Genomic DNA, 26,925 nt, shown 5'->3' on the forward strand with positions numbered 1-26,925 from the left:
CTGTACCCCAGTGAGAGTCAGTGCCAGTAGAACTGTACCCCAGTGAGAGTCAGTGCCTGTCGAACTGTACCCCAGTGAGAGTCAGTTTCTGTCGAACTGTAACCCAATGAGAGTCAGTGCCTGTAGAACTGTACCCCAGTGAGAATCAGTGCCTGCAGAACATCACCCTACTGAGAGTCAGTGCCTGTGGAACTGTACCCCAGTCAGAGTCAGTCCCTGTAGAACTGTCCCGCAGTGAGAGTCAGTGCCAGTGGAACTGTCCCCCAGTGAGAGTCAGTGCCTGTAGAACTGTCCCCCAGTGAGAGTCAGTCCCTGTAGAACTGTCCCGCAGTGAGAGTCAGTACCTGCAGAACTGTACCGCAGTGAGAGTCAGTGCCTGTAGAACTGTGCCCCATTGAGTATCAGTGCTTGTAGAACTGTACCCCAGTTAGAGTCAGTGCCTGTGGAACTGTACCACAGTGAGAGTCAGTGCCTGTGGAACTGTACCACAGTGAGAGTCAGTGCCTGTCGAACTGTACCCCAGTGAGAGTCAGTGCCTGTCGAACTGTACCCCAGTGAGAGTCAGTGCCTGTCGAACTGTACCCCAGTGAGAGTCAGTGCCTGCAGAACTGTACCCCAGTGAGAGTCAGTCCCTGTAGAACTGTACCCCAGTGAGAGTCAGTGTCTGTCGAACTGTACCACAGTGAGAGTCAGTGCCTGTCGAACTGTACCCCAGTGAGAGTTAGTGCCCGTCGAACTGTACCCCAGTGAGAGTCCTTGCCTGTCGAACTGTACCCCAGTGAGAGTCAGTGCCTGTTGAAGTGTACCCCCGTGAGTCAGTACCTGTGGAACTGTACCCCAGTGAGAGTCAGTGCCTGTAGAACTGTACCGCAGAGAGAGTCAGTGCCTGTAGAACTGTACCCCAGTGAGAGTCAGTGCCTGTCGAGATGTACCGCAGTGAGAGTCCGTGCCTGTAAACTCTACCGCAGTGAGAGTCAGTGCCTGTAGAACTGTAACCCTGTGAGAGTCAGTGCCTGCAGTACTGGACCCCAGTGAGAGTCAGTGCCTGTAGAACTGTAGCCCAGTGAGAGTCAGTGCCTGTGGAACTGTACCCCAGTGAGAGTCAGTGCCTGTAGATCTGTCCCGCAGTGAGAGTCAGTGCCTGCAGAACTGTACCCAAATGAGAGTCAGTTCCTGTAAACTGTACCCCTTTGAGGGTCAGTGCCTGTCGAACTGTACACAAATGAGAGTCAGTGCCAGGAGAACTGTACCCCAGTGAGAGTCAGTGCCAGTAGAACTGTACCCCAGTGAGAGTCAGTGCCTGTCGAACTGTACCCCAGTGAGAGTCAGTGTCTGTCGAACTTTACCCAAGTGAGAGTCAGTGTCTGTAGAACTGTACCCCAGTGAGAGTGAGTGCCTGTAGAACTGTAGCCCAGTGAGAGTCAGTGCCTGTCGAACTTATCCCCAGTGAGAGTCAGTGCCCGTCGAACTGTACCCCAGGGAGAGTCCTTGCCTGTCGAACTGTACCCCAGCGAGAGTCAGTGCCTGCAGAACTGTCACCCAATGAGAGTGAGTGCCTGTAGAACTGTACCCCAGTGAGAGTCAGTTTCTGGAGAACTGTAACCCAATGAGAGTCAGTGCCTGTAGAACTGTACCGCATTGAGAGTCAGTGCCTATGAACTGTACCCCAGTGGGAGTCAGTGCCTGTCGAGATGTACCGCAGTGAGAGTCCGTGCCTGTAAACTCTACCGCAGTGAGAGTCAGTGCCTGTAGAACTGAAACCCAGTGAGAGTCAGTGCCTGTAGAACTGTAGCCCAGTGAGAGTCAGTGCCTGTAGAACTGTAGCCCAGTGAGAGTCAGTGCCTGTGGAACTGTACCCCTGTGACAGTCAGTGCCTGTAGAACTATACCCCAGTGAGAGTCAGTGCCTGTGGAACTGTACCCCTGTGACAGTCAGTGCCTGTAGAACTATACCCCAGTGAGAGTCAGTGCCTGTGGAACTGTACCCCAGTGAGATTCAGTGCCTGCAGAACTGTACCACAGTGAGAGTCAGTGCCTGCAGAACTGCACCGCAGTGAGAGTCAGTGCCTGTAGAACTGTACCGCAGTGAGAGTCAGTGCCTGTAAACTGTATCCCTTTGAGGGTCAGTGCCTGTAGAACAGTACACCAGTGAGAGGCAGTGCCTTTAAACTATACTCCAGTGAGAGTCAGTGCCTGTAGAACTGTCCCCGAATGAGAGTCAGTTCCTGTAAACAGTACCCCTTTGAGGGTCAGTGCCTGTAGAACTGTACCCCAGTGAGAGTCAGTGCCTGGAGAATTATATCCCAGTGAGAGTCAGTGCCTGGAGAACTGTACCCCAGTGAGAGTCAGTGCCTGAAGAACTGTACCGCAGTGAGAGTCAGTTCCTGTAAACTGTGCCCCATTGAGGGTCAGTGCCTGTCGAACTGCACCCCAGTGAGAGTCAGTGCCTGTGGAACTGCACCCCAGTGAGAGTCAGTGCCTGCAGAACTGTACCCCAGTGAGAGTCAATGCCTGTGAACTATATTCCAGTGAGAGTCAGTGCCTGTGGAACTGCACCCCAGTGAGAGTCAGTGCCTGCAGAACTGTACCCCAGTGAGAGTCAATGCCTGTGAACTATATTCCAGTGAGAGTCAGTGTCTGTAGAACTGTACCCGAATGAGAGTCAGTTCCTGTGGAACTGTACCCCAGTGAGAGTCAGTGCCTGTGGAACTGTACCCCAGTGAGAGTCAGTGCCTGTAGAACTGCACCCCACTGAGAGGCAGCGCCTGTAGAACTGTACCTCAGTGAGAGTCATTGTCTGTAGAACTGTACCCCAGTGAGAGTCAGTGCCTGTAGAACTGTACCCCAGTGAGAGTCAGTGCCAGTACAACTGTACCCCAGTGAGAGTCAGTGCCTGTAGAACTGCACCCCAGTTAGAGTCAGTACTTGTAGAACTGTACCCTAGTGAGAGCCAGTGCCTGTAGAACTGTACCCCAGTGAGAGTCAGTGCCTGTAAACTATACTCCAGTGAGAGTCAGTGCCTGTAAACTGTACCCCAGTGAGAATCAGTGCCTGTAGAAATGTACCCCATTGAGAGTCAGTGCCTGTAGAAGATCACCCGACTGAGAGTCAGTGCCTGTGGAACTGTACCCCAGTGAGAGTCAGTCCCTGTAGAACTGTCCCGCAGTGAGAGTCAGTGCCAGTGGAACTGTTCCCCAGTGAGAGTCAGTTTCTGTCGAACTGTAACCCAATGAGAGTCAGTGCCTGTAGAACTGTACCCCAGTGAGAATCAGTGCCTGCAGAACATCACCCTACTGAGAGTCAGTGCCTGTGGAACTGTACCCCAGTCAGAGTCAGTCCCTGTCGAACTGTCCCGCAGTGAGAGTCAGTGCCAGTGGAACTGTTACCCATTGAGAGTCAGTGCCTGTAGAACTGTCCCCCAGTGAGAGTCAGTCCCTGTAGAACTGTCCCGCAGTGAGAGTCAGTACCTGCAGAACTGTACCGCAGTGAGAGTCAGTGCCTGTAGAACTGTGCCCCATTGAGTATCAGTGCTTGTAGAACTGTACCCCAGTTAGAGTCAGTGCCTGTGGAACTGTACCACAGTGAGAGTCAGTGCCTGTGGAACTGTACCACAGTGAGAGTCAGTGCCTGTCGAACTGTACCCCAGTGAGAGTCAGTGCCTGTCTAACTGTACCCCAGTGAGAGTCAGTGCCTGTCGAACTGTACCCCAGTGAGAGTCAGTGCCTGCAGAACTGTACCCCAGTGAGAGTCAGTCCCTGTAGAACTGTACCCCAGTGAGAGTCAGTGTCTGTCGAACTGTACCACAGTGAGAGTCAGTGCCTGTCGAACTGTACCCCAGTGAGAGTTAGTGCCCGTCGAACTGTACCCCAGTGAGAGTCCTTGCCTGTCGAACTGTACCCCAGTGAGAGTCAGTGCCTGTTGAAGTGTACCCCCGTGAGTCAGTACCTGTGGAACTGTACCCCAGTGAGAGTCAGTGCCTGTAGAACTGTACCGCAGAGAGAGTCAGTGCCTGTAGAACTGTACCCCAGTGAGAGTCAGTGCCTGTCGAGATGTACCGCAGTGAGAGTCCGTGCCTGTAAACTCTACCGCAGTGAGAGTCAGTGCCTGTCGAACTGTAACCCTGTGAGAGTCAGTGCCTGCAGTACTGGACCCCAGTGAGAGTCAGTGCCTGTAGAACTGTAGCCCAGTGAGAGTCAGTGCCTGTGGAACTGTACCCCAGTGAGAGTCAGTGCCTGTAGATCTGTCCCGCAGTGAGAGTCAGTGCCTGCAGAACTGTACCCAAATGAGAGTCAGTTCCTGTAAACTGTACCCCTTTGAGGGTCAGTGCCTGTCGAACTGTACACAAATGAGAGTCAGTGCCAGGAGAACTGTACCCCAGTGAGAGTCAGTGCCAGTAGAACTGTACCCCAGTGAGAGTCAGTGCCTTTAGAACTGTCCCCGAATGAGAGTCAGTTCCTGTAAACAGTACCCCTTTGAGGGTCAGTGCCTGTAGAACTGTACCCCAGTGAGAGTCAGTGCCTGGAGAATTATATCCCAGTGAGAGTCAGTGCCTGGAGAACTGTACCCCAGTGAGAGTCAGTGCCTGAAGAACTGTACCGCAGTGAGAGTCAGTTCCTGTAAACTGTGCCCCATTGAGGGTCAGTGCCTGTCGAACTGCACCCCAGTGAGAGTCAGTGCCTGTGGAACTGCACCCCAGTGAGAGTCAGTGCCTGCAGAACTGTACCCCAGTGAGAGTCAATGCCTGTGAACTATATTCCAGTGAGAGTCAGTGTCTGCAGAACTGTACCCCAGTGAGAGTCAGTGTCTGTAGAACTGTACCCGAATGAGAGTCAGTTCCTGTGGAACTGTACCCCAGTGAGAGTCAGTGCCTGTGGATCTGTACCCCAGTGAGAGTCAGTGCCTGTAGAACTGCACCCCACTGAGAGTCAGTGCCTGTAGAACTGTACCTCAGTGAGAGTCATTGTCTGTAGAACTGTACCCCAGTGAGAGTCAGTGCCTGTGGAACTGTACCCCAGTGAGAGTCAGTGCCAGTACAACTGTACCCCAGTGAGAGTCAGTGCCTGTAGAACTGTACCCCAGTGAGAGTCAGTGCCTGCAGAACTGTAACCCAGTGAGAGTCAGTGCCTGCAGAACTGTACCCCAGTGAGAGTCAGTGTCTGTAGACCTGTTCCCCAGTGAGAGTCAGTGCCTGTAGAACTGTATCCCACTGAGAGTCAGTGCCTGTAGAACTGTACCACAGTGAGAGTCAGTGCCTGTCGAACTGTACCCCAGTGAGAGTCAGTGCCTGTCGAACTGTACCCCAGTGAGAGTCAGTGCCTGTCGAACTGTACCCCAGTGAGAGTCAGTGCCTGCAGAACTGTACCCCAGTGAGAGTCAGTCCCTGTAGAACTGTACCCCAGTGAGAGTCAGTGTCTGTCGAACTGTACCACAGTGAGAGTCAGTGCCTGTCGAACTGTACCCCAGTGAGAGTTAGTGCCCGTCGAACTGTACCCCAGTGAGAGTCCTTGCCTGTCGAACTGTACCCCAGTGAGAGTCAGTGCCTGTTGAAGTGTACCCCCGTGAGTCAGTACCTGTGGAACTGTACCCCAGTGAGAGTCAGTGCCTGTAGAACTGTACCGCAGAGAGAGTCAGTGCCTGTAGAACTGTACCCCAGTGAGAGTCAGTGCCTGTCGAGATGTACCGCAGTGAGAGTCCGTGCCTGTAAACTCTACCGCAGTGAGAGTCAGTGCCTGTAGAACTGTAACCCTGTGAGAGTCAGTGCCTGCAGTACTGGACCCCAGTGAGAGTCAGTGCCTGTAGAACTGTAGCCCAGTGAGAGTCAGTGCCTGTGGAACTGTACCCCAGTGAGAGTCAGTGCCTGTAGATCTGTCCCGCAGTGAGAGTCAGTGCCTGCAGAACTGTACCCAAATGAGAGTCAGTTCCTGTAAACTGTACCCCTTTGAGGGTCAGTGCCTGTCGAACTGTACACAAATGAGAGTCAGTGCCAGGAGAACTGTACCCCAGTGAGAGTCAGTGCCAGTAGAACTGTACCCCAGTGAGAGTCAGTGCCTGTCGAACTGTACCCCAGTGAGAGTCAGTGTCTGTCGAACTTTACCCAAGTGAGAGTCAGTGTCTGTAGAACTGTACCCCAGTGAGAGTGAGTGCCTGTAGAACTGTAGCCCAGTGAGAGTCAGTGCCTGTCGAACTTATCCCCAGTGAGAGTCAGTGCCCGTCGAACTGTACCCCAGGGAGAGTCCTTGCCTGTCGAACTGTACCCCAGCGAGAGTCAGTGCCTGCAGAACTGTCACCCAATGAGAGTGAGTGCCTGTAGAACTGTACCCCAGTGAGAGTCAGTTTCTGGAGAACTGTAACCCAATGAGAGTCAGTGCCTGTAGAACTGTACCGCATTGAGAGTCAGTGCCTATGAACTGTACCCCAGTGGGAGTCAGTGCCTGTCGAGATGTACCGCAGTGAGAGTCCGTGCCTGTAAACTCTACCGCAGTGAGAGTCAGTGCCTGTAGAACTGAAACCCAGTGAGAGTCAGTGCCTGTAGAACTGTAGCCCAGTGAGAGTCAGTGCCTGTAGAACTGTAGCCCAGTGAGAGTCAGTGCCTGTGGAACTGTACCCCTGTGACAGTCAGTGCCTGTAGAACTATACCCCAGTGAGAGTCAGTGCCTGTGGAACTGTACCCCTGTGACAGTCAGTGCCTGTAGAACTATACCCCAGTGAGAGTCAGTGCCTGTGGAACTGTACCCCAGTGAGATTCAGTGCCTGCAGAACTGTACCACAGTGAGAGTCAGTGCCTGCAGAACTGCACCGCAGTGAGAGTCAGTGCCTGTAGAACTGTACCGCAGTGAGAGTCAGTGCCTGTAAACTGTATCCCTTTGAGGGTCAGTGCCTGTAGAACAGTACACCAGTGAGAGGCAGTGCCTTTAAACTATACTCCAGTGAGAGTCAGTGCCTGTAGAACTGTCCCCGAATGAGAGTCAGTTCCTGTAAACAGTACCCCTTTGAGGGTCAGTGCCTGTAGAACTGTACCCCAGTGAGAGTCAGTGCCTGGAGAATTATATCCCAGTGAGAGTCAGTGCCTGGAGAACTGTACCCCAGTGAGAGTCAGTGCCTGAAGAACTGTACCGCAGTGAGAGTCAGTTCCTGTAAACTGTGCCCCATTGAGGGTCAGTGCCTGTCGAACTGCACCCCAGTGAGAGTCAGTGCCTGTGGAACTGCACCCCAGTGAGAGTCAGTGCCTGCAGAACTGTACCCCAGTGAGAGTCAATGCCTGTGAACTATATTCCAGTGAGAGTCAGTGCCTGTGGAACTGCACCCCAGTGAGAGTCAGTGCCTGCAGAACTGTACCCCAGTGAGAGTCAATGCCTGTGAACTATATTCCAGTGAGAGTCAGTGTCTGTAGAACTGTACCCGAATGAGAGTCAGTTCCTGTGGAACTGTACCCCAGTGAGAGTCAGTGCCTGTGGAACTGTACCCCAGTGAGAGTCAGTGCCTGTAGAACTGCACCCCACTGAGAGGCAGCGCCTGTAGAACTGTACCTCAGTGAGAGTCATTGTCTGTAGAACTGTACCCCAGTGAGAGTCAGTGCCTGTAGAACTGTACCCCAGTGAGAGTCAGTGCCAGTACAACTGTACCCCAGTGAGAGTCAGTGCCTGTAGAACTGCACCCCAGTTAGAGTCAGTACTTGTAGAACTGTACCCTAGTGAGAGCCAGTGCCTGTAGAACTGTACCCCAGTGAGAGTCAGTGCCTGTAAACTATACTCCAGTGAGAGTCAGTGCCTGTAAACTGTACCCCAGTGAGAATCAGTGCCTGTAGAAATGTACCCCATTGAGAGTCAGTGCCTGTAGAAGATCACCCGACTGAGAGTCAGTGCCTGTGGAACTGTACCCCAGTGAGAGTCAGTCCCTGTAGAACTGTCCCGCAGTGAGAGTCAGTGCCAGTGGAACTGTTCCCCAGTGAGAGTCAGTTTCTGTCGAACTGTAACCCAATGAGAGTCAGTGCCTGTAGAACTGTACCCCAGTGAGAATCAGTGCCTGCAGAACATCACCCTACTGAGAGTCAGTGCCTGTGGAACTGTACCCCAGTCAGAGTCAGTCCCTGTCGAACTGTCCCGCAGTGAGAGTCAGTGCCAGTGGAACTGTTACCCATTGAGAGTCAGTGCCTGTAGAACTGTCCCCCAGTGAGAGTCAGTCCCTGTAGAACTGTCCCGCAGTGAGAGTCAGTACCTGCAGAACTGTACCGCAGTGAGAGTCAGTGCCTGTAGAACTGTGCCCCATTGAGTATCAGTGCTTGTAGAACTGTACCCCAGTTAGAGTCAGTGCCTGTGGAACTGTACCACAGTGAGAGTCAGTGCCTGTGGAACTGTACCACAGTGAGAGTCAGTGCCTGTCGAACTGTACCCCAGTGAGAGTCAGTGCCTGTCTAACTGTACCCCAGTGAGAGTCAGTGCCTGTCGAACTGTACCCCAGTGAGAGTCAGTGCCTGCAGAACTGTACCCCAGTGAGAGTCAGTCCCTGTAGAACTGTACCCCAGTGAGAGTCAGTGTCTGTCGAACTGTACCACAGTGAGAGTCAGTGCCTGTCGAACTGTACCCCAGTGAGAGTTAGTGCCCGTCGAACTGTACCCCAGTGAGAGTCCTTGCCTGTCGAACTGTACCCCAGTGAGAGTCAGTGCCTGTTGAAGTGTACCCCCGTGAGTCAGTACCTGTGGAACTGTACCCCAGTGAGAGTCAGTGCCTGTAGAACTGTACCGCAGAGAGAGTCAGTGCCTGTAGAACTGTACCCCAGTGAGAGTCAGTGCCTGTCGAGATGTACCGCAGTGAGAGTCCGTGCCTGTAAACTCTACCGCAGTGAGAGTCAGTGCCTGTCGAACTGTAACCCTGTGAGAGTCAGTGCCTGCAGTACTGGACCCCAGTGAGAGTCAGTGCCTGTAGAACTGTAGCCCAGTGAGAGTCAGTGCCTGTGGAACTGTACCCCAGTGAGAGTCAGTGCCTTTAGAACTGTCCCCGAATGAGAGTCAGTTCCTGTAAACAGTACCCCTTTGAGGGTCAGTGCCTGTCGAACTGTACACAAATGAGAGTCAGTGCCAGGAGAACTGTACCCCAGTGAGAGTCAGTGCCAGTAGAACTGTACCCCAGTGAGAGTCAGTGCCTTTAGAACTGTCCCCGAATGAGAGTCAGTTCCTGTAAACAGTACCCCTTTGAGGGTCAGTGCCTGTAGAACTGTACCCCAGTGAGAGTCAGTGCCTGGAGAATTATATCCCAGTGAGAGTCAGTGCCTGGAGAACTGTACCCCAGTGAGAGTCAGTGCCTGAAGAACTGTACCGCAGTGAGAGTCAGTTCCTGTAAACTGTGCCCCATTGAGGGTCAGTGCCTGTCGAACTGCACCCCAGTGAGAGTCAGTGCCTGTGGAACTGCACCCCAGTGAGAGTCAGTGCCTGCAGAACTGTACCCCAGTGAGAGTCAATGCCTGTGAACTATATTCCAGTGAGAGTCAGTGTCTGCAGAACTGTACCCCAGTGAGAGTCAGTGTCTGTAGAACTGTACCCGAATGAGAGTCAGTTCCTGTGGAACTGTACCCCAGTGAGAGTCAGTGCCTGTGGATCTGTACCCCAGTGAGAGTCAGTGCCTGTAGAACTGCACCCCACTGAGAGTCAGTGCCTGTAGAACTGTACCTCAGTGAGAGTCATTGTCTGTAGAACTGTACCCCAGTGAGAGTCAGTGCCTGTGGAACTGTACCCCAGTGAGAGTCAGTGCCAGTACAACTGTACCCCAGTGAGAGTCAGTGCCTGTAGAACTGTACCCCAGTGAGAGTCAGTGCCTGCAGAACTGTAACCCAGTGAGAGTCAGTGCCTGCAGAACTGTACCCCAGTGAGAGTCAGTGTCTGTAGACCTGTTCCCCAGTGAGAGTCAGTGCCTGTAGAACTGTATCCCACTGAGAGTCAGTGCCTGTAGAACTGTACCCCAGTGTGAGTCAGTGCCTGTGGAACTGTACCCCAGTGAGAGTCAGTGCCTGTGGAACTGTACCCAAGTGAGAGTCAGTGCCTGTATAACTGTACCCCAGTGTGAGTCAGTGCCTGTGGAACTGTACACCAGTGAGAGTCAGTGCCTATAGATCTGTATCCCAGTGAGAGTCGGTGCCTGTAGAACTGTCCCCCAGTGAGAGTCAGTGCCTGCAGAACTGTACCCCAGTGAGAGTCAGTGCCTGTTGAACTGCACCCCAGTGGGAGTCCATGTCTGTAGAACTGTACCCCAGTGAGAGTCAGTGCCTGGAGAACTGTACCCCAGTTAGAGTCAGTGCCTGTCGAACTGTACCCCAGTGACAGTCAGTGCCTGTAGAACTGTACCCCAGTGGGAGTCCGTGTCTGTAGAACTGTACCCCAGTGAGAGTCAGTGCCTGGAGAACTGTACCCCAGTTAGAGTCAGTGCCTGTTGAACTGTATCCCAGTGATAGTCAGTGCCGGTAGAACTGTACCCCAGTGAGAGTCAGTGCGTGTCGATCTGTACCCCAGTGAGAGTCAGTGCCTGTCGAACTGTACCCCTGTGAGATTCAGTGCCTGTAGAACTGTACCCCAGTGGGAGTCCGTGTCTGTAGAACTGTACCCCAGTGAGAGTCAGTGCCTGGAGAACTGTACCCCAGTTAGAGTCAGTGCCTGTTGAACTGTATCCCAGTGATAGTCAGTGCCTGTAGAACTGTACCCCAGTGAGAGTCAGTGCCTGTAGAACTGTACCCCAGTGAGAGTCAGTGCCTGTAGAACTGCACCCCAGTTAGAGTCAGTGCCTGTCGAACTGTACCCCAGTGAGAGTCAGTGCCTGTAGAACTGTACCCTAATGAGAGTCAGTTCCTGTAAACTGTACCCCATTGAGGGTCAGTGCCTTTAGAACTGTACACAAATGAGAGTCAGTTCCAGTAGAACTGCACCCCAGTGAGAGTCAGTGCCTGTAGAACTGCACCCCACTGAGAGTCAGTGCCTGTCGAACTGTACCCCAGTGAGAGTCAGTGCCTCTGGAGCTGTAACCCAGTGAGAGTCAGTGCCTGTCAACAGTACCCCATTGAGGGTCAGTGCCTGTAGAACTGTCAACCAGTGAGAGTCAGTGCCAGTAGAACTGTACCCCAGTGAGAGTCAGTGCCTGTAGAACTGTACCCCAGTGAGAGTCAGTGCCTGCAAAACTGTACCCTAATGAGAGTCAGTGCCTGTAGAACTGTACCCCAGTGAGAGTCAGGGCCAGTGGAACTGCACCCCAGTGAGAGTCAGTGCCAGTAGAACTGTACCCCAGTGAGAGTCAGTGCCTGTAGAACTGTACCCCAGTGAGAGTCAGGGCCAGTGGAACTGCACCCCAGTGAGAGTCAGTGCCAGTAGAACTGTACCCCAGTGAGAGTCAGTGCCTGTAGAACTGTACCCCAATGAGAGTCAGTGCCTGTAGAACTGTACCCCAGTGAGAGTCAGTGCCTGTGGAACTGTACCCCAGTGAGAGTTAGTGCCTGTAATCTGTACCCCAGTGAGAATCAGTGCCTGTGGAACTGTACCCCAGTGAGAGTCAGTGCCTGCAGAACTGTACCCCAGTGAGAGTCAGTGCCTGTAGAAATGTACCCCAGTGAGAGTCAGTGCCTGTAGATCTGTACCGCAGTGAGAGTCAGTGTCTGTAAACTGTACCCCAGTGAGAGTCAGTACCTGTAGAACTGTACCGCAGTGAGAGTCAGTGCATGTAGAACTGTACCCTCATGAGAGTCAGTGCCTGTAAACTGTATCCCAGTGAGGGTCAGTGCCTGTCGAACATTACACCAGTGAGAGGCAGTGCCTTTAACCTATACTCCAGTGAGAGTCAGTGCCTGTCGAACTGTACCCTAATGAGAGTCAGTGCCAGGAGAACTGAACCCCAGTGAGAGTCAGTGCCAGTCGAACTGAACCCAAGTGAGAGTCAGTGCCTGAAGAACTGTACCCCAGTGTGAGTCACTGTCTGTCGAACTGTACCCCAGTGAGAGTTAGTGCCTGTCGAACTGTAGCCCAGTGAGAGTCAGTGCCTGTGGAACTGTACCCCAGTGAGAGTCAGTGCCTGTAGAACTGTACCCCAGTGACATTCAGTGCCTGTCTAGATGTACCGCAGTGAGAGTCCGTGCCTGTAAACTCTACCGCAGTGAGAGTCAGTGCCTGTAGAACTGTACCCCAGTGAGAGTCAGTGCCTGTAGAACTGCACCCCAGTGAGAGTCAGTGCCAGTAGAACTGTACCCCAGTGAGAGTCAGTGCCAGTAGAACTGTACCCCTGTGAGAGTCAGTGCCTGTTGAACTGTACCCCAGTGAGAGTCAGTGCCTGCAAAACTCTACCCCAATGAGAGTCAGTGCCTGTAGAACTGTACCCCAGTGAGAGTCACTGCCTGTGGAACTGTACCCCAGTGAGAGTTCGTGCCTGTAATCTGTACCCCAGTGAGAGTCAGTGCCTGCAGAACTGTGCCCCAGTGAGAGTCAGTGCCTGTAGAACTGTCCCCCAGTGAGAGTCAGTGCCTGTGGAACTGTACCCCAGTGAGAGTCAGTGCCTGTGGAACTGTACCCCAGTGAGAGTCAGTGCCTGTAGAACTGTACCCCAGTGAGAGTCAGTGCCTGTCGAACTGTACCCCAGTGAGAGTCAATGCCTGTAGAACTGTACCCCAGTGTGAGTCAGTGCCTTTGGAACTGTACCCCAGTGAGAGTCGGTGCCTGTGGAACTGTACCCAAGTGAGAGTCAGTGCCTGTAGAACTGTACCCCAGTGAGAGTCAGTGCCTGTCGAACTGTCCCCCAGTGAGAGTCAGTGCCTGTCGAACTGTCCTCCAGTGAGAGTCAGTGCCTGTGGAACTGTACCCCAGTGAGATTCAGTGCCTGTGGAACTGTACCCCAGTGAGAGTCAGTGCCTGTAGAACTGTACCCCAGTGAGAGTCAGTGCCTGTAGAACTGTACCCCAGTGAGAGTCAGTGCCTGTCGAACTGTACCCCAGTGAGAGTCAATGCCTGTAGAACTGTACCCCAGTGTGAGTCAGTGCCTTTGGAACTGTACCCCAGTGAGAGTCGGTGCCTGTGGAACTGTACCCAAGTGAGAGTCAGTGCCTGTAGAACTGTACCCCAGTGAGAGTCAGTGCCTGTAGAACTGTACCCCAGTGAGAGTCAGTGCCTGTCGAACTGTCCCCCAGTGAGAGTCAGTGCCTGTGGAACTGTACCCCAGTGAGAGTCAGTGCCTGTGGAACTGTACCCCAGTGAGAGTCAGTGCCTGTAGAACTGTACCCCAGTGAGAGTCAGTGCCTGTCGAACTGTACCCCAGTGAGAGTCAGTGCCTGTAGAACTGTACCCCTGTGAGAGTCAGTGCCTGTAGAACTGTACCCCAGTGAGAGTCAGTGCCTGTAGAACTGTACCCCAGTGAGAGTCAGTGCCTGTCGAACTTAACACCAGTGAGAGTCAGTGCCCGTCGAAGTGTACCCCAGTTAGAGTGATTGCCTGTTGAACTGTACCCCAGTGAGAGTCAGTGCCTGTAGAACTGTACCCCAGCAAGGCATCAATTTCTTCGGCAGGGGAAGGAAAATAATTGCTGGGGCGAACAGTTAAAAAATGTAAAAGTGAATTCCTGACGACATAATTTGTTTTGAGATATTGTCATGATTGGTCAGTGACAACTGGTTTTGATGAATTATATAACTTTTAAATTGGTTTTGTTTTTGTGTAACTGAAAAGAAAGAAATTTGTTCTTTTGTTCCATTGTGTTCAACATGTAAAAATTGTAACAATTTAAATTTGGTCGGATTAACACGGAAACAGTGTTTCCACTTGTGGGGAATCCTAAACTCGGGGCCATAAATATAAGATGGTCACTAATAAATCCAATGGGGAATTCAGGAGAAACTTCTTTCCCCATCGAGTGGTTAGAATGTGGAACTCGCTACCACAAGGAGTAGTTGAGGCGAATAACATAGATGCATTTAAGGAGAAGCTAGATAAACACATGAGGGAGAATGGAATAGAAGGGTATGCTGATAGGGTGAGATGGAGCAGGGAGCTAGGATTTTCGTGTGGAGCATAAACACTGACCTGTTGGGCTGAATGGCCTGTTTCTGTGCTGTATGTTCTCTGTGATTCTGTGTTATTAATTGAATTTTCTTGTTGATAACCAATTAAAAAATTGTAAGTCTTAATATATTTACAACTTAACTACAGTTGTAAACTTTGAATGAGATTTATAGAGAGTGCTAAAATGTTTAATTCAACAGTTGCTCTAATACACAAGCTTGGTGCTTCATAGAGATTAGAAGACCTCTCAACCTCTTTTTAAAAATGTATTTGTTCATGGGATCTGGGCGTCGCTGGCAGGGCCTGCATTTATTGCCCATCACTAATTGCCCTCAAGAAGGTGGTGGTGGTGAACTGAGTGGATTGTTTGGCCATGAAGAATCAACCACATTGCTGGGGGTCTGGAGTCACATGTGGCTGGACTGGGTCAGGAGAGCAAGTTTCCTTCCCTGAAGGGCATTGGTGAACCAGATGGGTTTTTTATGACAATCCAATAGTTTCATGGCCATCATTACTGATATTAGCTTTTTTTAAATTCCAGATTTTTATTTAATTAATTGTATTTAAATTCCTCACCTGCTGTGGAAAGATTTGGACTCATGACTCCAGAATATTATAAACAATTTTACAACACCAAGTTATAGTCCAGCAATTTTATTTTAAATTCACAAGCTTTCGGAGGCTTCCTCCTTCGTCAGGTGAACGATGTGAAAGGAGGAAGCCTCCGAAAGCTTGTGAATTTAAAATAAAATTGCTAGACTATAACTTGGTGTTGTAAAATTGTTTACAATTGTCAACCCCAGTCCATCAACGGCATCTCCACGTCCAGAATATTAGTTTCGGTCTCTGGAGTACTACTCCAGTAACATAACCACTATGCTATCGTACCCTTAAAGCATGGTATGTTACACGAAAGAAGTAGCACACATTTCAACATCCCATATATGAGATTAATTGTGAGGCATATATTTGTGAATTGAAGCTCGCAAGTTTCCAGAAAAAACGGGAAGGAAAACTGTGGTGAGATGAAGTAAGGAGGGAGGAGGCTCATGTGGAGCATAAACACCAGCATCGGCCAGCTGGGCCGAATGGCCTGTTTCTGTGCTGTATTTTCTATGTGATGTACATTTTGACATTTTGAAGTAAAATGATGAGAAGTTAACTCTGTAGCAGCAACAACAACTTGCATTTATCCAACTCCTTTCACGTCGAAAAATCTCTCACAGTGCTTCTCAGAAACATCAGGAAAATATGGACAAAGGAGATATTAGATGGGGTAACCAAAAGTTTGGTCAAAGAGGTGAGCTTTAAGGAGGGTCCTCGAGGCGGTGGGAGAGGAAAGGCAGAGGGCGTTTTAGAGAGTACTTCAGAGCATGGGGCCTATTTCAGAAGAAGAAAATGCAGATGAGCTCTGCCGATGTGCATGCAGTCAGCATTGGAGCTGTGCTCCCGTTCCGCGCTGAGTTAGCTGATCTTAGGGAATGGCAGATCAGTCAGGGTTATCCCACCCATGAAATAATGGCCACTCGGGTCAGGTATCAGGATGTCACGGGTGCTCATGGAGCTGGATCCAAACAAAGGAGTCAATGCATTTAGAAGGAAGATGAAGGAATTAACAAAAGGAAAAAGAAACGGGCCATTATCACTTGTCTGTTTATGGGATCTTGCTGTGCACTGCGTTTCCCACATTACAACAGTGACTGCACATCAAAAAAAGATGTACTTCATTGGTTGTAAAGTGCTTTGGGACGTCCTGAGTACCAGAAAGGCGCTATATAAATGCAAGTTCTATCTTTTTTTCATTGTTGTGGACCTTTTGGTTTCAACGTTCAGATGAGGGCAGTGGAGACACAAAGGAAAATTCTCACTAGGAATGTCCAGGACTGTCCACATGATATGTCCATTGAGAGATGTGGAAGGAAGATTGCAATCCCTATTTACCACCTACCCACCACTACTTTTAAAACATAGGAGGAGACCTGGGCGGGCGGCGGGGAGGATTTTTGGGTGCAAAACCCGGAAGGGAAGTAAACGGTAGATTGCAACCTTAATAAGGCCAATCAATGCCTCTTCCGGGTTTCGCGCCCGGCAACCAGCCCGATTGATAGGCCATATTCATCCGAGTGGGGGTCGAGGGGAGGAGAAAGAGAGATAGAGAGACCTCACTGGCCGATGGGAGAGAGATGGGGTGCGGGGGGGGGGGCTGGGCAATGATCGGGGCGGGGGGAAAATCGGAGATCGGAGTTGTGGGGGGAAACAAAGATCGTGGGCCGGGAGAGATCGGAGTGGGGGGGAGACAAGGATTGGGGGACGGGGAGACATTGGAGGTCGGTGGGGGTGGGGGGTCCAGGCAACATCATTTTTAAGGTACGTTTCTTAATTTTTTTTACAATGGAAAATTTCATTTTATTTCATTTGTTTAGTATATTTTTCATTTATCCGGCCCTTCCCACCTGCTTTCACCAGGCGTGAATCGGAAGAGATGGGAAAGCGGCCCATGTAAGTTTAAATTCATTTTAAGTGTCCAATGCACAAAATATAAAGTACCTTAAGTACCTCAGTGAGGTACACTGCCCCTTTAAGTATTGGCCCGCTGGATTTAAGTGGGGGGCGGGACTTCCTGGTGACTGTTGGGCAAACGCACACAGATTTACCTGAGCCTAATTCAAAAATGGGCAGGTTCCAGCTGGGATGTCTGCTCGCTCCCAAAAACATCGATTTTGTCTGCTCCCCCCGCCCCCAACCTACCCAGTCTTGGGGGCTAAAATTGAGCCCATAGTTTCAAAAGGAGCAATATTGTTAGGACAGAAATACTGGTGGAGGTTTTTGTCGTTTGAGGTGCTGGCGATCGTCTCTAATCCTTCTGTTCTTCGTGCAGCTGTTGTGAAAAACCCGCCAAACAATTTGTGGATCATCGCCGCGGTGCTGGCCCCCGTCGGCGTGGTAACCGTTATCATCATCATCATTTCTACCGTGTTGTGCAGGAAAAACAAGAGCGAGTTTAAATCCGAGACCATGTCCAACCTTCACCAGAGAGCAAAGGTGAGCAGCAGCGACAGCCTCGTGCTGTTAGATCAATGCCAACTAACTCCTTCCCTAAACTTGCCGACCCCGACATCAGCTGCAGCAATGAGTTCTGTGCTGGTAACTATTTGTTAATTTGGTTTGTCTGATTCCACTGCACAAAGTAAGAATTTGGTAGTTTTTAGAATTAAAGTGGAATTTCATCTTTTTTTTAAAAGTTAAGGCAACGACTGGCTTTTATACAGCATCTTAAATGTGGCAAGATGTCCCGAGACACTTCGATTTGGGAGATCTGACCTGAGCAGGAGTAGCAATGGCAAGATCCCACAAACAGCAATGTGATAATGACCAGATAATCTGTTTTTATTGATGTTGGTTGAGGGATAAACATTGGCCAGGACACCCAGGAGAACTCCCCTGCTCTTCTTTGAATAGTGTCATCAGATCTTTCATGTCCACCGGAGATGAGCCCTCAGTTTAACATCTCATCCGAAAGATGGCACCTCCGACAGTGCAGCACCTCCCTCGGTACTGCACTGGGAGTGTCGGCCTAGACTGTGTGCTCACGTCTCTGGAGTGGGACTTGAACCCACGACCTTCTGACTCAGAGGTGAGAGGTGCTGCCCAGTGCCACAGTTGACACCTGATTTTACAGAAATGAGCAGTATGTCTAAAACATTCCCCATCAAGCTCTTCCAGGACGTTTGTGGATTGCAAGGCTGTCAGATACTTAGGGAGCTCAGTACAGTGTCTTGTTGCTGCCAACATTTCATGAATTGGGAACATTGGCTTCAGATATCAATAGTGCAGCATTACATCTCACTGTGGTCAAGCTGAAGTTAGAAAAATTAATTGAGGAAGTTACAAAGCTGAAGTGTGTGATTGCTGGAAAGCCCAGGGATCATTTTGAAGAATTGTGTGACGCAGGTTTTTAAGTGTGTAGTAAGGGAATTAATGTCGTCCCTACATTAGTTCGGTTCACATTTGATTTTGCGTGGTATTATCATGAAAGGAACAAATGGTCATATTAGTTTAATAGATTAAGCAAATTAAAAGTGTGCAGTGATAAATATTGTGTAAAGTCCTTTGTGGAGCTGCTAATGCATTCAATCATATCTTATTGGTGTGTAACACGTATTGAATATTGCAAATGCAGATAATAGAGAGTACACAAAATATAATTAATGCATCTGTTGAGAATACATGGTGCTGTTTGGTTGCGAATTTTATACGGGCGTGATTTTCCTCTGCTTTACACCTGGGGTAAGTTTATTTGCTGGTTTCTTGTGGGGTGGGGGTGGGGTTGTGGACAAGCGCTGCCAAGACCATTGACTATCCCAATGCTCTCCTGGCCGGCCTCCCACCTTGCACCCTCCATAAGCTTGAGCTCATCCAAAACTCTGCTGCCCGTATCCTAACTCGCACCAAGTCCCGTTCACCCTTCACTCCTGTGCTCGGTGACCGACATTGGCTCTCAGTCCGGGAACGCCTCGTTTTTAAAATTCTCATCCTTGTGTTCAAAACTCTCCATGTCCTCACCCCTCCCTATCTCTGAAACCTCCTCCAGCCCTACAACCCTCTGAGATCTCTGCGCTCCTCCAATTCTGGCCCCTTGCGCATCCCTGATTTTCATCGCTCCACCATTGGCGGCCATACCTTCAGCTGCCTAGGTTCCAAGCTCTGGAATTCCCTCCCTAATTCTCCACCTCTCTACCTCTCTCTCCTCCTTTAAGACGCTCCTTAAAACCTACCTCTTTGACCAAGCTTTTGGCCACCTGTCCTAATATTTCCTTATGTGGCTCAGTGTCAAATTTTGTTTGATTACACTCCTGAAGCGTCTTGGGAGGTTTCACTATGTTAAAGATGCTATATAAATGAGGGTTGTTGTTGAGGTGGGGGCGATCTCACCTCATTTTCCTGGGTCTCCGTGTTACTAAGGCACCTTTTGCAACAGGACCTCCAATACCCAATACAGAATGGGACCCTTCCTCCTCCAACCACTTTTGGCTATAAACAGAAGCAACCCTTTGAGAGCTGCTGATGCCAGAATTCACACCCCCGTCCTCTGAGCACTCCCACTGTCTTGTCAAGACATTACTAGGTACTGGGAGCATGGTCAAAATATTTAAATTAGTTGACCTTGCATTATCTTGCAGGGTCCACCTCTAGCCCCTGCTGTGTCTATTACTACATTGGGACCGCATTACCAACCCTTGGTCCATAATGGCATTTGAACTTGGATCGAGCACAACATTGAGATTCTTTCCCAGTCACTCATTATTATTAGATTACAGCATTTTAATTAACTCTCAGTCATCCTTATTGCTACACTCCAGTGTTGTAATTCACTCCGTCATCCCTTATTGTCTCTGTTTAACGGCTGTATTTTAAACAATTGATTGCCAAGTAACAGTTGACTTTCTGGGGTTATTGAAATTTATAGGGCACCCATACTGAGTATTGCTTTTAATAGTGATTTTCTTTTTGGTTTTATTATTCGGTGTTATCTTTCTGGGCAGGTGTTGTTTTTCCATGAAAGGAAAAGTAATAAGAAAAACTTGCATTTCCATAGCACCTTTCACGACCTCAGGAGGAGCCAAAGTGTTTTACAGTCGATGAAGTGATATCATTGTTGTAATGTAGGAAATGAAGCAGCCAATTTGCGCACAACAAGGTCCCACAAACAGCAATGTAATTAATGACCAGATAATCAGTTTTAGTGATGTTGGTTGTGGGTAGTCTAGTCTCTGTGTAATGTAGGGAGTGTGGTAAGCACATAATGATACACTTATAGGAATGTCTGTGGATGTTGTTTATATGGACTTCCAGAAGGCATTCGATAAAGTCCCTCATAAGAGACTGTTAGCTAAAGTTGAAGCTCATGGAATTGAGAGCAAATTATTGATCTGGTTAGGAAAATGGCTGAGCGGCAGGAGACAGAGAGTAGAGATAATGGGCAGGTACTCAAATTGGCAGGATGTGACTAGTTGGGGCCTCAACTATTCACTGTATTTATTAACGACTTGGATGACTGGATAGAGAGCCACATATCCAATTTTGCTGATGAAACAAAGATAGGCAGCAATGTAAGCAGTGTAGATGGAAGCATAAAATTACAGAGAGATATTAATAGATTAAGTGAATGGGCAAAACTGTGGCAAATGGATTTCAATATAGGCAAGTGTGAGATCAATTTGGACCTAAAAAGGATAGATCAGAGTACTTTCTAAACGGTGAAAACAGTGGAGATCCAAAGAAAATTGGGAGGGGTCCATGTACATAGGTCATGAAAATGTCATGGACAGGTACAGAAAATAATCAAAAAAGCTAATGGAATTCTGGCCTTTATATCTAGAGGACTAGAATACAAGGAGGTAGAAGTTATGCTACAACTATACAAAGCCCTGGTTAGACCACACCTGGAGTACTGGGTTCAGTTCTGGGCACCGCACCCTAGGAAGGATATATTGGCCTTGGAGGGAGTGCAGTGTAGATTTACTACAATGATACCTGGACGCCAAGGGTTAAATTATGAGGAGAGTTTACACAAACTAGGGTTGAATTCCCTGGAATTTAGAAGATTAAGGGGTGATTTGATCGAAGTTTTCACGATATTAAGGGGAACTGATAGGGTAGATAGAGATAAACTATTTCCGCTGGTTGGGGAGTCTAGGACCAGGGGACATAGCCTAAAAATTAGTGTCAGGAGTGAGTTAGTAAACACTTCTACACACAAAGGGTGGTAGAAGTTTGGAACTCTCTTCCGCAAACGGCAGTTGATGCTAGCTCAATTGTTAATTTTAAATCTGAGATTGATAGATTTTTGTTAACCAAAGATATTAAGGGATACGGGGCTAAGGCGGGTATATGGAGTGAGGTCACAGATCAGCCATGATCTCATTGAATGGTGGATCAGGCTCGAGGGGCTAAATGGCCAATCCTGTTCCTATGTTCCTAGAATTTCCACGGGGAACTACATAGAATGTACAGCACAGAAACAGGCCATTCAGCCCAACTGGTCTATGCCAGTGTTTATGCTCCACACGAGCATCCTCCCTCCCGACTTTATCTTACCCTATCAGCATATCCTTCTATAGAAGTTATAAAATTCTAAAATCCTAACAGGACTAAACAGACTAGATGCAGGGAGGATGTTCCCGATGGCTGGGGAATCCAGAACCAGGGGTCACAGTCTCAGGATATGGGGTATGCCATTTAGAACCGAGATGAGGAGACATTTCTTCACTCAGAGGGTGGTGAACCTGTGGAATTCTCTACCACAGAAGGCAGTGGAGGCCAAGTCATTAAATATATTCAAGAAGGAGATAGATATATTTCTTAATGCTAAAGGGATCAAGGGATATGGGGAAAAAGCGGGAACAGGGTACTGAGTTAGATGATCAGCCATGATCATTTTGAATGGCGGAGCAGGCCTGAAGAGCCAAATGGCCTACTCTTGCTCCTATTTTCTATGATTCTATGATTCTATTCCTTTCTCCCTCATTTGTTTATCTAGCTTCCCCTTAAATGAATCTATGCTAATCGCCTCAACCATTCGTTGTGGTAGCGAGTTCCACATTTTAACCACTCTCTGGGTAAAGAAGTTTCTTCTGCATTCCCTATTGGATTTATTAGTGACTACCTTCTATTTATGGCACTAGTTCTGGTCTCCCCCGCATGTGGTGTGAAAAGTCAGATAGCCAGGTGGTGAAGGATGGAATACTGGAGCCTGGTCTTCAGTTGCTTCCAAGCTTTCATTCACACAGATCACCCTTGCACATTGTGCAGCCTCTGGATAAGCTCCCTCCTATAAGTGGATACAAGAGAGTCCCCAATTGATACCCACCACATGAATACAATTAACACTAATTGATATAAACCACAATTAACAAGTGGAAACATCGAATCTTCTCGACGTCTACCCTATCAAACCTTTTCATAATCTTAAAGACTTCTATCAGGTCACCCCTCACTCTTCTCTTTTATAGAGAAAAGAGCCCCAGCCTGTTCAATCTTTCCTGATAGGTATAATCACTCAGTTCTGGTATCATCCTAGTAAATCTTTTTTGCACCTTCTTCTGTGCCTCTATATCCTTTTTATAACCTGGAGACCAGAACTGTTCACAATAGTCCAAGTGCGGTCTATCCCTCCAGAAATGAACCCCAGTGCTTGGTTTGTTTTCTTTATGGCCATATTAACCTGTGTTGCTACTTTTAGTGATTTGTGTATCTGTACCCGCAGATGCCTTTGCCCTTCTACCCCATTTAGACTCTTATTTTCCAAGCAGTATGTGGCCCCCTTATTTTTCCGACCAAAATGTAATACCTCACACTTATTTATATTGAAATTCATTTGTCAATTACACACCCATTCTGCAAGTTTATTAATGTCTTCCTGTATTTTGTCGATGTCCTTCTCTGTATTAACTATGAACCCCAATTTGGTGTCTTACGCAAATTTTGAAATTGTACTTCTGATTCCCGAGTCCAAATCATTTATGTAAATAGTGAACAACAGCACCGATCCTTGTGGAACACCACTTCCCACCTTTTGCCAGTCTGAGTAACTACCTTTAACCCCTACTCTCTGTTTTCTGTTTGTCGCCAGCTTGCTATCCATTCTGCTGCCTGTCCCCTGACTCCACATGCTCTGACCTTAGTCATGAGTCTACGATTGAAGGCCTTTTGAAAATTCAAATACATCACATCCACTGCATTACCCTTGTCTACCCTTTCCCCGATCTCCAGCTGTGTCTTTGTAACAGTGTAAATGGCTGTCTCTCCAGGGATTCCGCCAAAGTTACGGCGAATCAGGGAACCCGGGCAGCAATTCTAGGTGATAATTTTAACAATGACGACTTAGGCATTTTAATATCACATTTTATAAAAATGTATAATGGCTGCAATCCTATCGATTGTAATCCCCTTGGAATGAGTGACCATAACATGGTTACATTCCATATCCAATTAGAGGGTGAGAAGGTTGGTTCTCAAACAAGCGTACTGAGCTTGAATAAAGGAGACTATGATGGTATGAGAACGGAATTGATTAAAGTGGACTGGGAAAATAGATTAAAGGGTAAGACGGTACATGAGCAGTGGTGTTCATTCAAGGAGTTATTTTACAACTTTCAAAAGAAATATATTCCACTGAGGAAAAAAGGGTGTAAAAGAAATGACAGCCATCCGTGGCTAAGGAAAGAAATTAAGGATAGTATCCGACTAAAAACAAGGACATATAAGATAGCCAAACTTAGTGGGAGGATAGAAGATTGGGAAGTCTTCAAAAGACAGCAAAAAGTAACGAAAGGACTGATTAAGAAAGGGAAGATAGATTATGAAAATAAATTAGCAAAAAATATAAAAACAGATAGCAAGAGTTTCGACAGTTATATAAAAAGAAAAAGGGTGGCTAAGGCAAACGTAGGTCCCTTAGAGGATGAGACCGGGAAATTAATGGTGGGAAACATGGAGATGGCAAAAATGCTGAACAAATATTTTGTTTCTGTCTTTACGGTAGAGGACACTAAGAATATCCCAACACTGGACAAACAGGGGACTCTACGGGGGGAGGAGCTAAATACGATTACAATCACTAAGGAATTGGTACTCAGTAAATTAATGGGACTCAAGGCAGATAAATCCCCTGGACCTGATGGCTTACATCCTAGGGTCTTGAGGGAAGTGGCAGTAGGGATTGTGGATGCTTTGGTAATAATTTTCCAAAATTCTCTGGACTCGGCAAAGGTCCCGGCAGATTGGAAAACTGCTAATGTAACACCCTTCTTTAAAAAGGGTAGTAGGCAGAAGGCTGGAAATTATAGACCAGTTCGCCTAACATCTGTGGTGGGTAAAATTTTGGAGTCCATTATTAAGGAGACAGTAGCGGAACATTTGGATAAACATAATTTAATAGGACAAAGTCAGCATGGCTTTACGAAGGGGAAGTCATGTCTGACAAATTTGCTTGAGTTCTTTGAGGACATAACGTACAGGATGGATAAAGGGGAACGAGTGGACGTAGTGTATTTAGACTTCCAGAAGGCATTCGACAAGGTGCCACATAAAAGATTATTGCTCAAGATAAAGAATCACTGGATTGGGGGTAATATTCTGGCATGGGTGGAGGATTGGTTATCTAACAGGAAGCAGAGAGTTGGGATAAATGGTTCATTCTCGGACTGGCAACCAGTAGCCAGTGGTGTTCCGCAGGGGTCGGTGCTGGGTCCCCAACTCTTTACAATCCATATTAACAATTTGGAGGAGGGGACCGAGTGTAACGTATCAAAGTTTGCAGATGATACAAAGATGGGAGGGAAAGTGGAGAGTGAGGAGGACATAAAAAACCTACAAGGGGATATAGACAGGCTGGGTGAGTGGGCGGAGATTTGGCAGATGCAATACAATATTGGAAAATGTGAGGTTATGCACTTTGGCAGGAAAAATCAGAGAGCAAGTTATTATCTTAATGGCGAGAAACTGGAAAGTACTGCAGTACAAAGGGATCTGGGGGTCCTAGTGCAAGATCAAAAAGTTAGTATGCAGGTGCAGCAGGTGATCAAGAAGGCCAACGGAATGTTGGCTTTTATTGCTCGGGGGATAGAATATAAAAACAGGGAGGTATTGGTGAGACCGCACCTGGAATACTGCATACAGTTTTGGTGTCCATACTTAAGAAAAGACATACTTGCTCTCGAGGCAGTACAAAGAAGGTTCACTCGGTTAATCCCGGGGATGAGGGGGCGGACATATGAGGAGAGGTTAAGTAGATTGGGACTCTACTCATTGGAGTTCAGAAGAATGAGAGGCAATCTTATTGAAACATATAAGATTGTGAAGGGGCTTGATCGGGTGGATGCGGTAAGGATGTTCCCAAGGATGGGTGAAACTAGAACGAGGGGGCATAATCTTAGAATAAGAGGCTGCTCTTTCAAAACTGAGATGAGGAGAAACTTCTTCACTCAGAGGGTAGTAGGTCTGTGGAATTTGCTGCCCCAGGAAGCTGTGGAAGCTACATCATTAAATAAATTTAAAACAGAAATCGACAGTTTCCTTGAAGTAACGGGAATTAGGGGTTACGGGGAGCGGGCAGGAAATTGGACATGAATTTAGATTTGAGATTTGGATCAGATCAGCCATAATTTTATTGAATGGCGGAGCAGGGCTCGAGGGGCCGATTGGCCTACTCCTGCTCCTATTTCTTATGTTCTTATGAAATGTTTTCGTGGCCGAATGCAAGAATGAGTAGCGTCCACACTTAATTCTTTTAAATGCACTGCGGGTTCATTCTCCATAAAAATCGAATTTAGATGTTTCTAGTGGAAGGCAAGTGCCCTCAGGGTCTAGTGTTGTTGGAGCTGTGGTTTATTAATTTTGCCGAGGCAACGGGAGATTAATGGAGGTCTGTGGCTGAGGTAGGAATTTTGCTGTTTCTTCATTTTAATAAATTAAAATAAAATGTAACCATGTCAGTCGACCTCTATATAAATGCTGTTTGTTAAATTCCCCAACGATAAATAATTGTTCATTGGACAAAAAAATCTGTAGAGGTTGACAACAAAAAATGAGTTATTTTTAAGATGTGTACAGGAGCAGGATTAGCGATTGAAATAATCTTGTGTGTAAATCACAGCCAGTGCAAGTTGTAGTGTGGGCATCAACTTGTTTTATAACAACAATAATTACTTGCATTTATATAACACTTTTAATGTAGTAAAACATCTCACGATGCTTCACAGGAGTGATTATCAAACAAAATTTGATACCGAGCTACGCAAGGAGATATTAGGACAGGTGACCAAAAGCTTGGTCAAAGAGGTAGGTTTTAAGGAGCGTCTTAAAGGAGGAGGGAAAGGTCGAAAGTCAAAGTCAAAGAAGATACTCTTGATACGTTCATTGTGAGTGTCGGAAAGGTCCAGTTGGAATGTTAGCCATTCCTACTCAGCTCCAGACACATTCCTCATCTTAAAGCTGAGGCATGTGGGAGTTGATGGATGGATGGCACCGATCCTGGGAATAGAGGGAAATATGAGATGGTGTGAGCAGAAGAGGAAACGCAGATATGCCAAAAATAAAAGGAATAATATTTACACAAAAGCAAAATACTTCGAATGCTGGAAATCTGAAATGAAATAGAAAAACTGCTGGGAAACACTCAGCAGGTCAGGATGTATCTGCGGAGAGAGAAGCAAGAGTTAACGTTTCAGGTCAACGACCTTTCACTAGTAGTGTTCCGACGAAAGGTCATCGACCTGAAACAACTCTGTTTCTCTCTCCGCAAACGCTGCCCGACCCGCTGAGCATTTTCCAGGAATAATGTTTAAGCATTTAAACACAGAGCAGATAAGTAACTCTAACAGTAGAGCTTTAGATGGTTATCGGGAATGTGTGCTTGACTGTCACTCAAATTTGACTGACATAAATAAGCAAATTTTGATATATCCAAGCCAGGTTATTAGATGGAGAACATTGTGTTTGCACTTTATTAAATCTCAGGGTAGAGGGAGCTGTCAGCACCTATCTCATAGTGTAGTAACATAGGAACAGGAGGAGGCCATTCTGCCCCTCGAGCTTGTTCCGCTATTCAATTAGATCATGGTTGATCTGTATCTCAACTCCATTTACCCACCGTGGAAGCACCTTGCTTTTCAGTTACAAAGAGAACTATTCTTAAACAATAGAATTAAACATCTCTCCGCACTTCAGTGGCTAAGTAACTGACTTCAGAACCTCTATCAACAGAATAATATATCTTGAAATCACTGAGATACCACTGAATAATTCATTTTTAATATAAAATTGAAGAAAAAACACATTCAGTGTAATTGCAAAAGAAAATATTTTTCATGCCTTGGCAGTGATTTGTAGCACTTCTGTTTAATGGTTTTC

General features: G+C 47.8%; 1 protein-coding gene across 1 annotated transcript in view; it reads left to right on the forward strand.

Moving 5' to 3' along the window:
- The window catches only part of kiaa1549la (KIAA1549-like a), a 378,638-nt gene that overhangs the window by 240,104 nt on the left and 111,609 nt on the right, over window positions 1-26,925 (forward strand). The window contains exon 11 of the mRNA XM_067994216.1: window positions 16,892-17,055. Coding sequence (XP_067850317.1) covers window positions 16,892-17,055 — 164 coding nt within the window. The remainder of the gene's footprint in view (window positions 1-16,891; window positions 17,056-26,925) is intronic.

The sequence above is a fragment of the Heptranchias perlo genome, chromosome 12 (assembly GCF_035084215.1).
Source record: "Heptranchias perlo isolate sHepPer1 chromosome 12, sHepPer1.hap1, whole genome shotgun sequence".
Taxonomy (NCBI): domain Eukaryota; kingdom Metazoa; phylum Chordata; class Chondrichthyes; order Hexanchiformes; family Hexanchidae; genus Heptranchias; species Heptranchias perlo.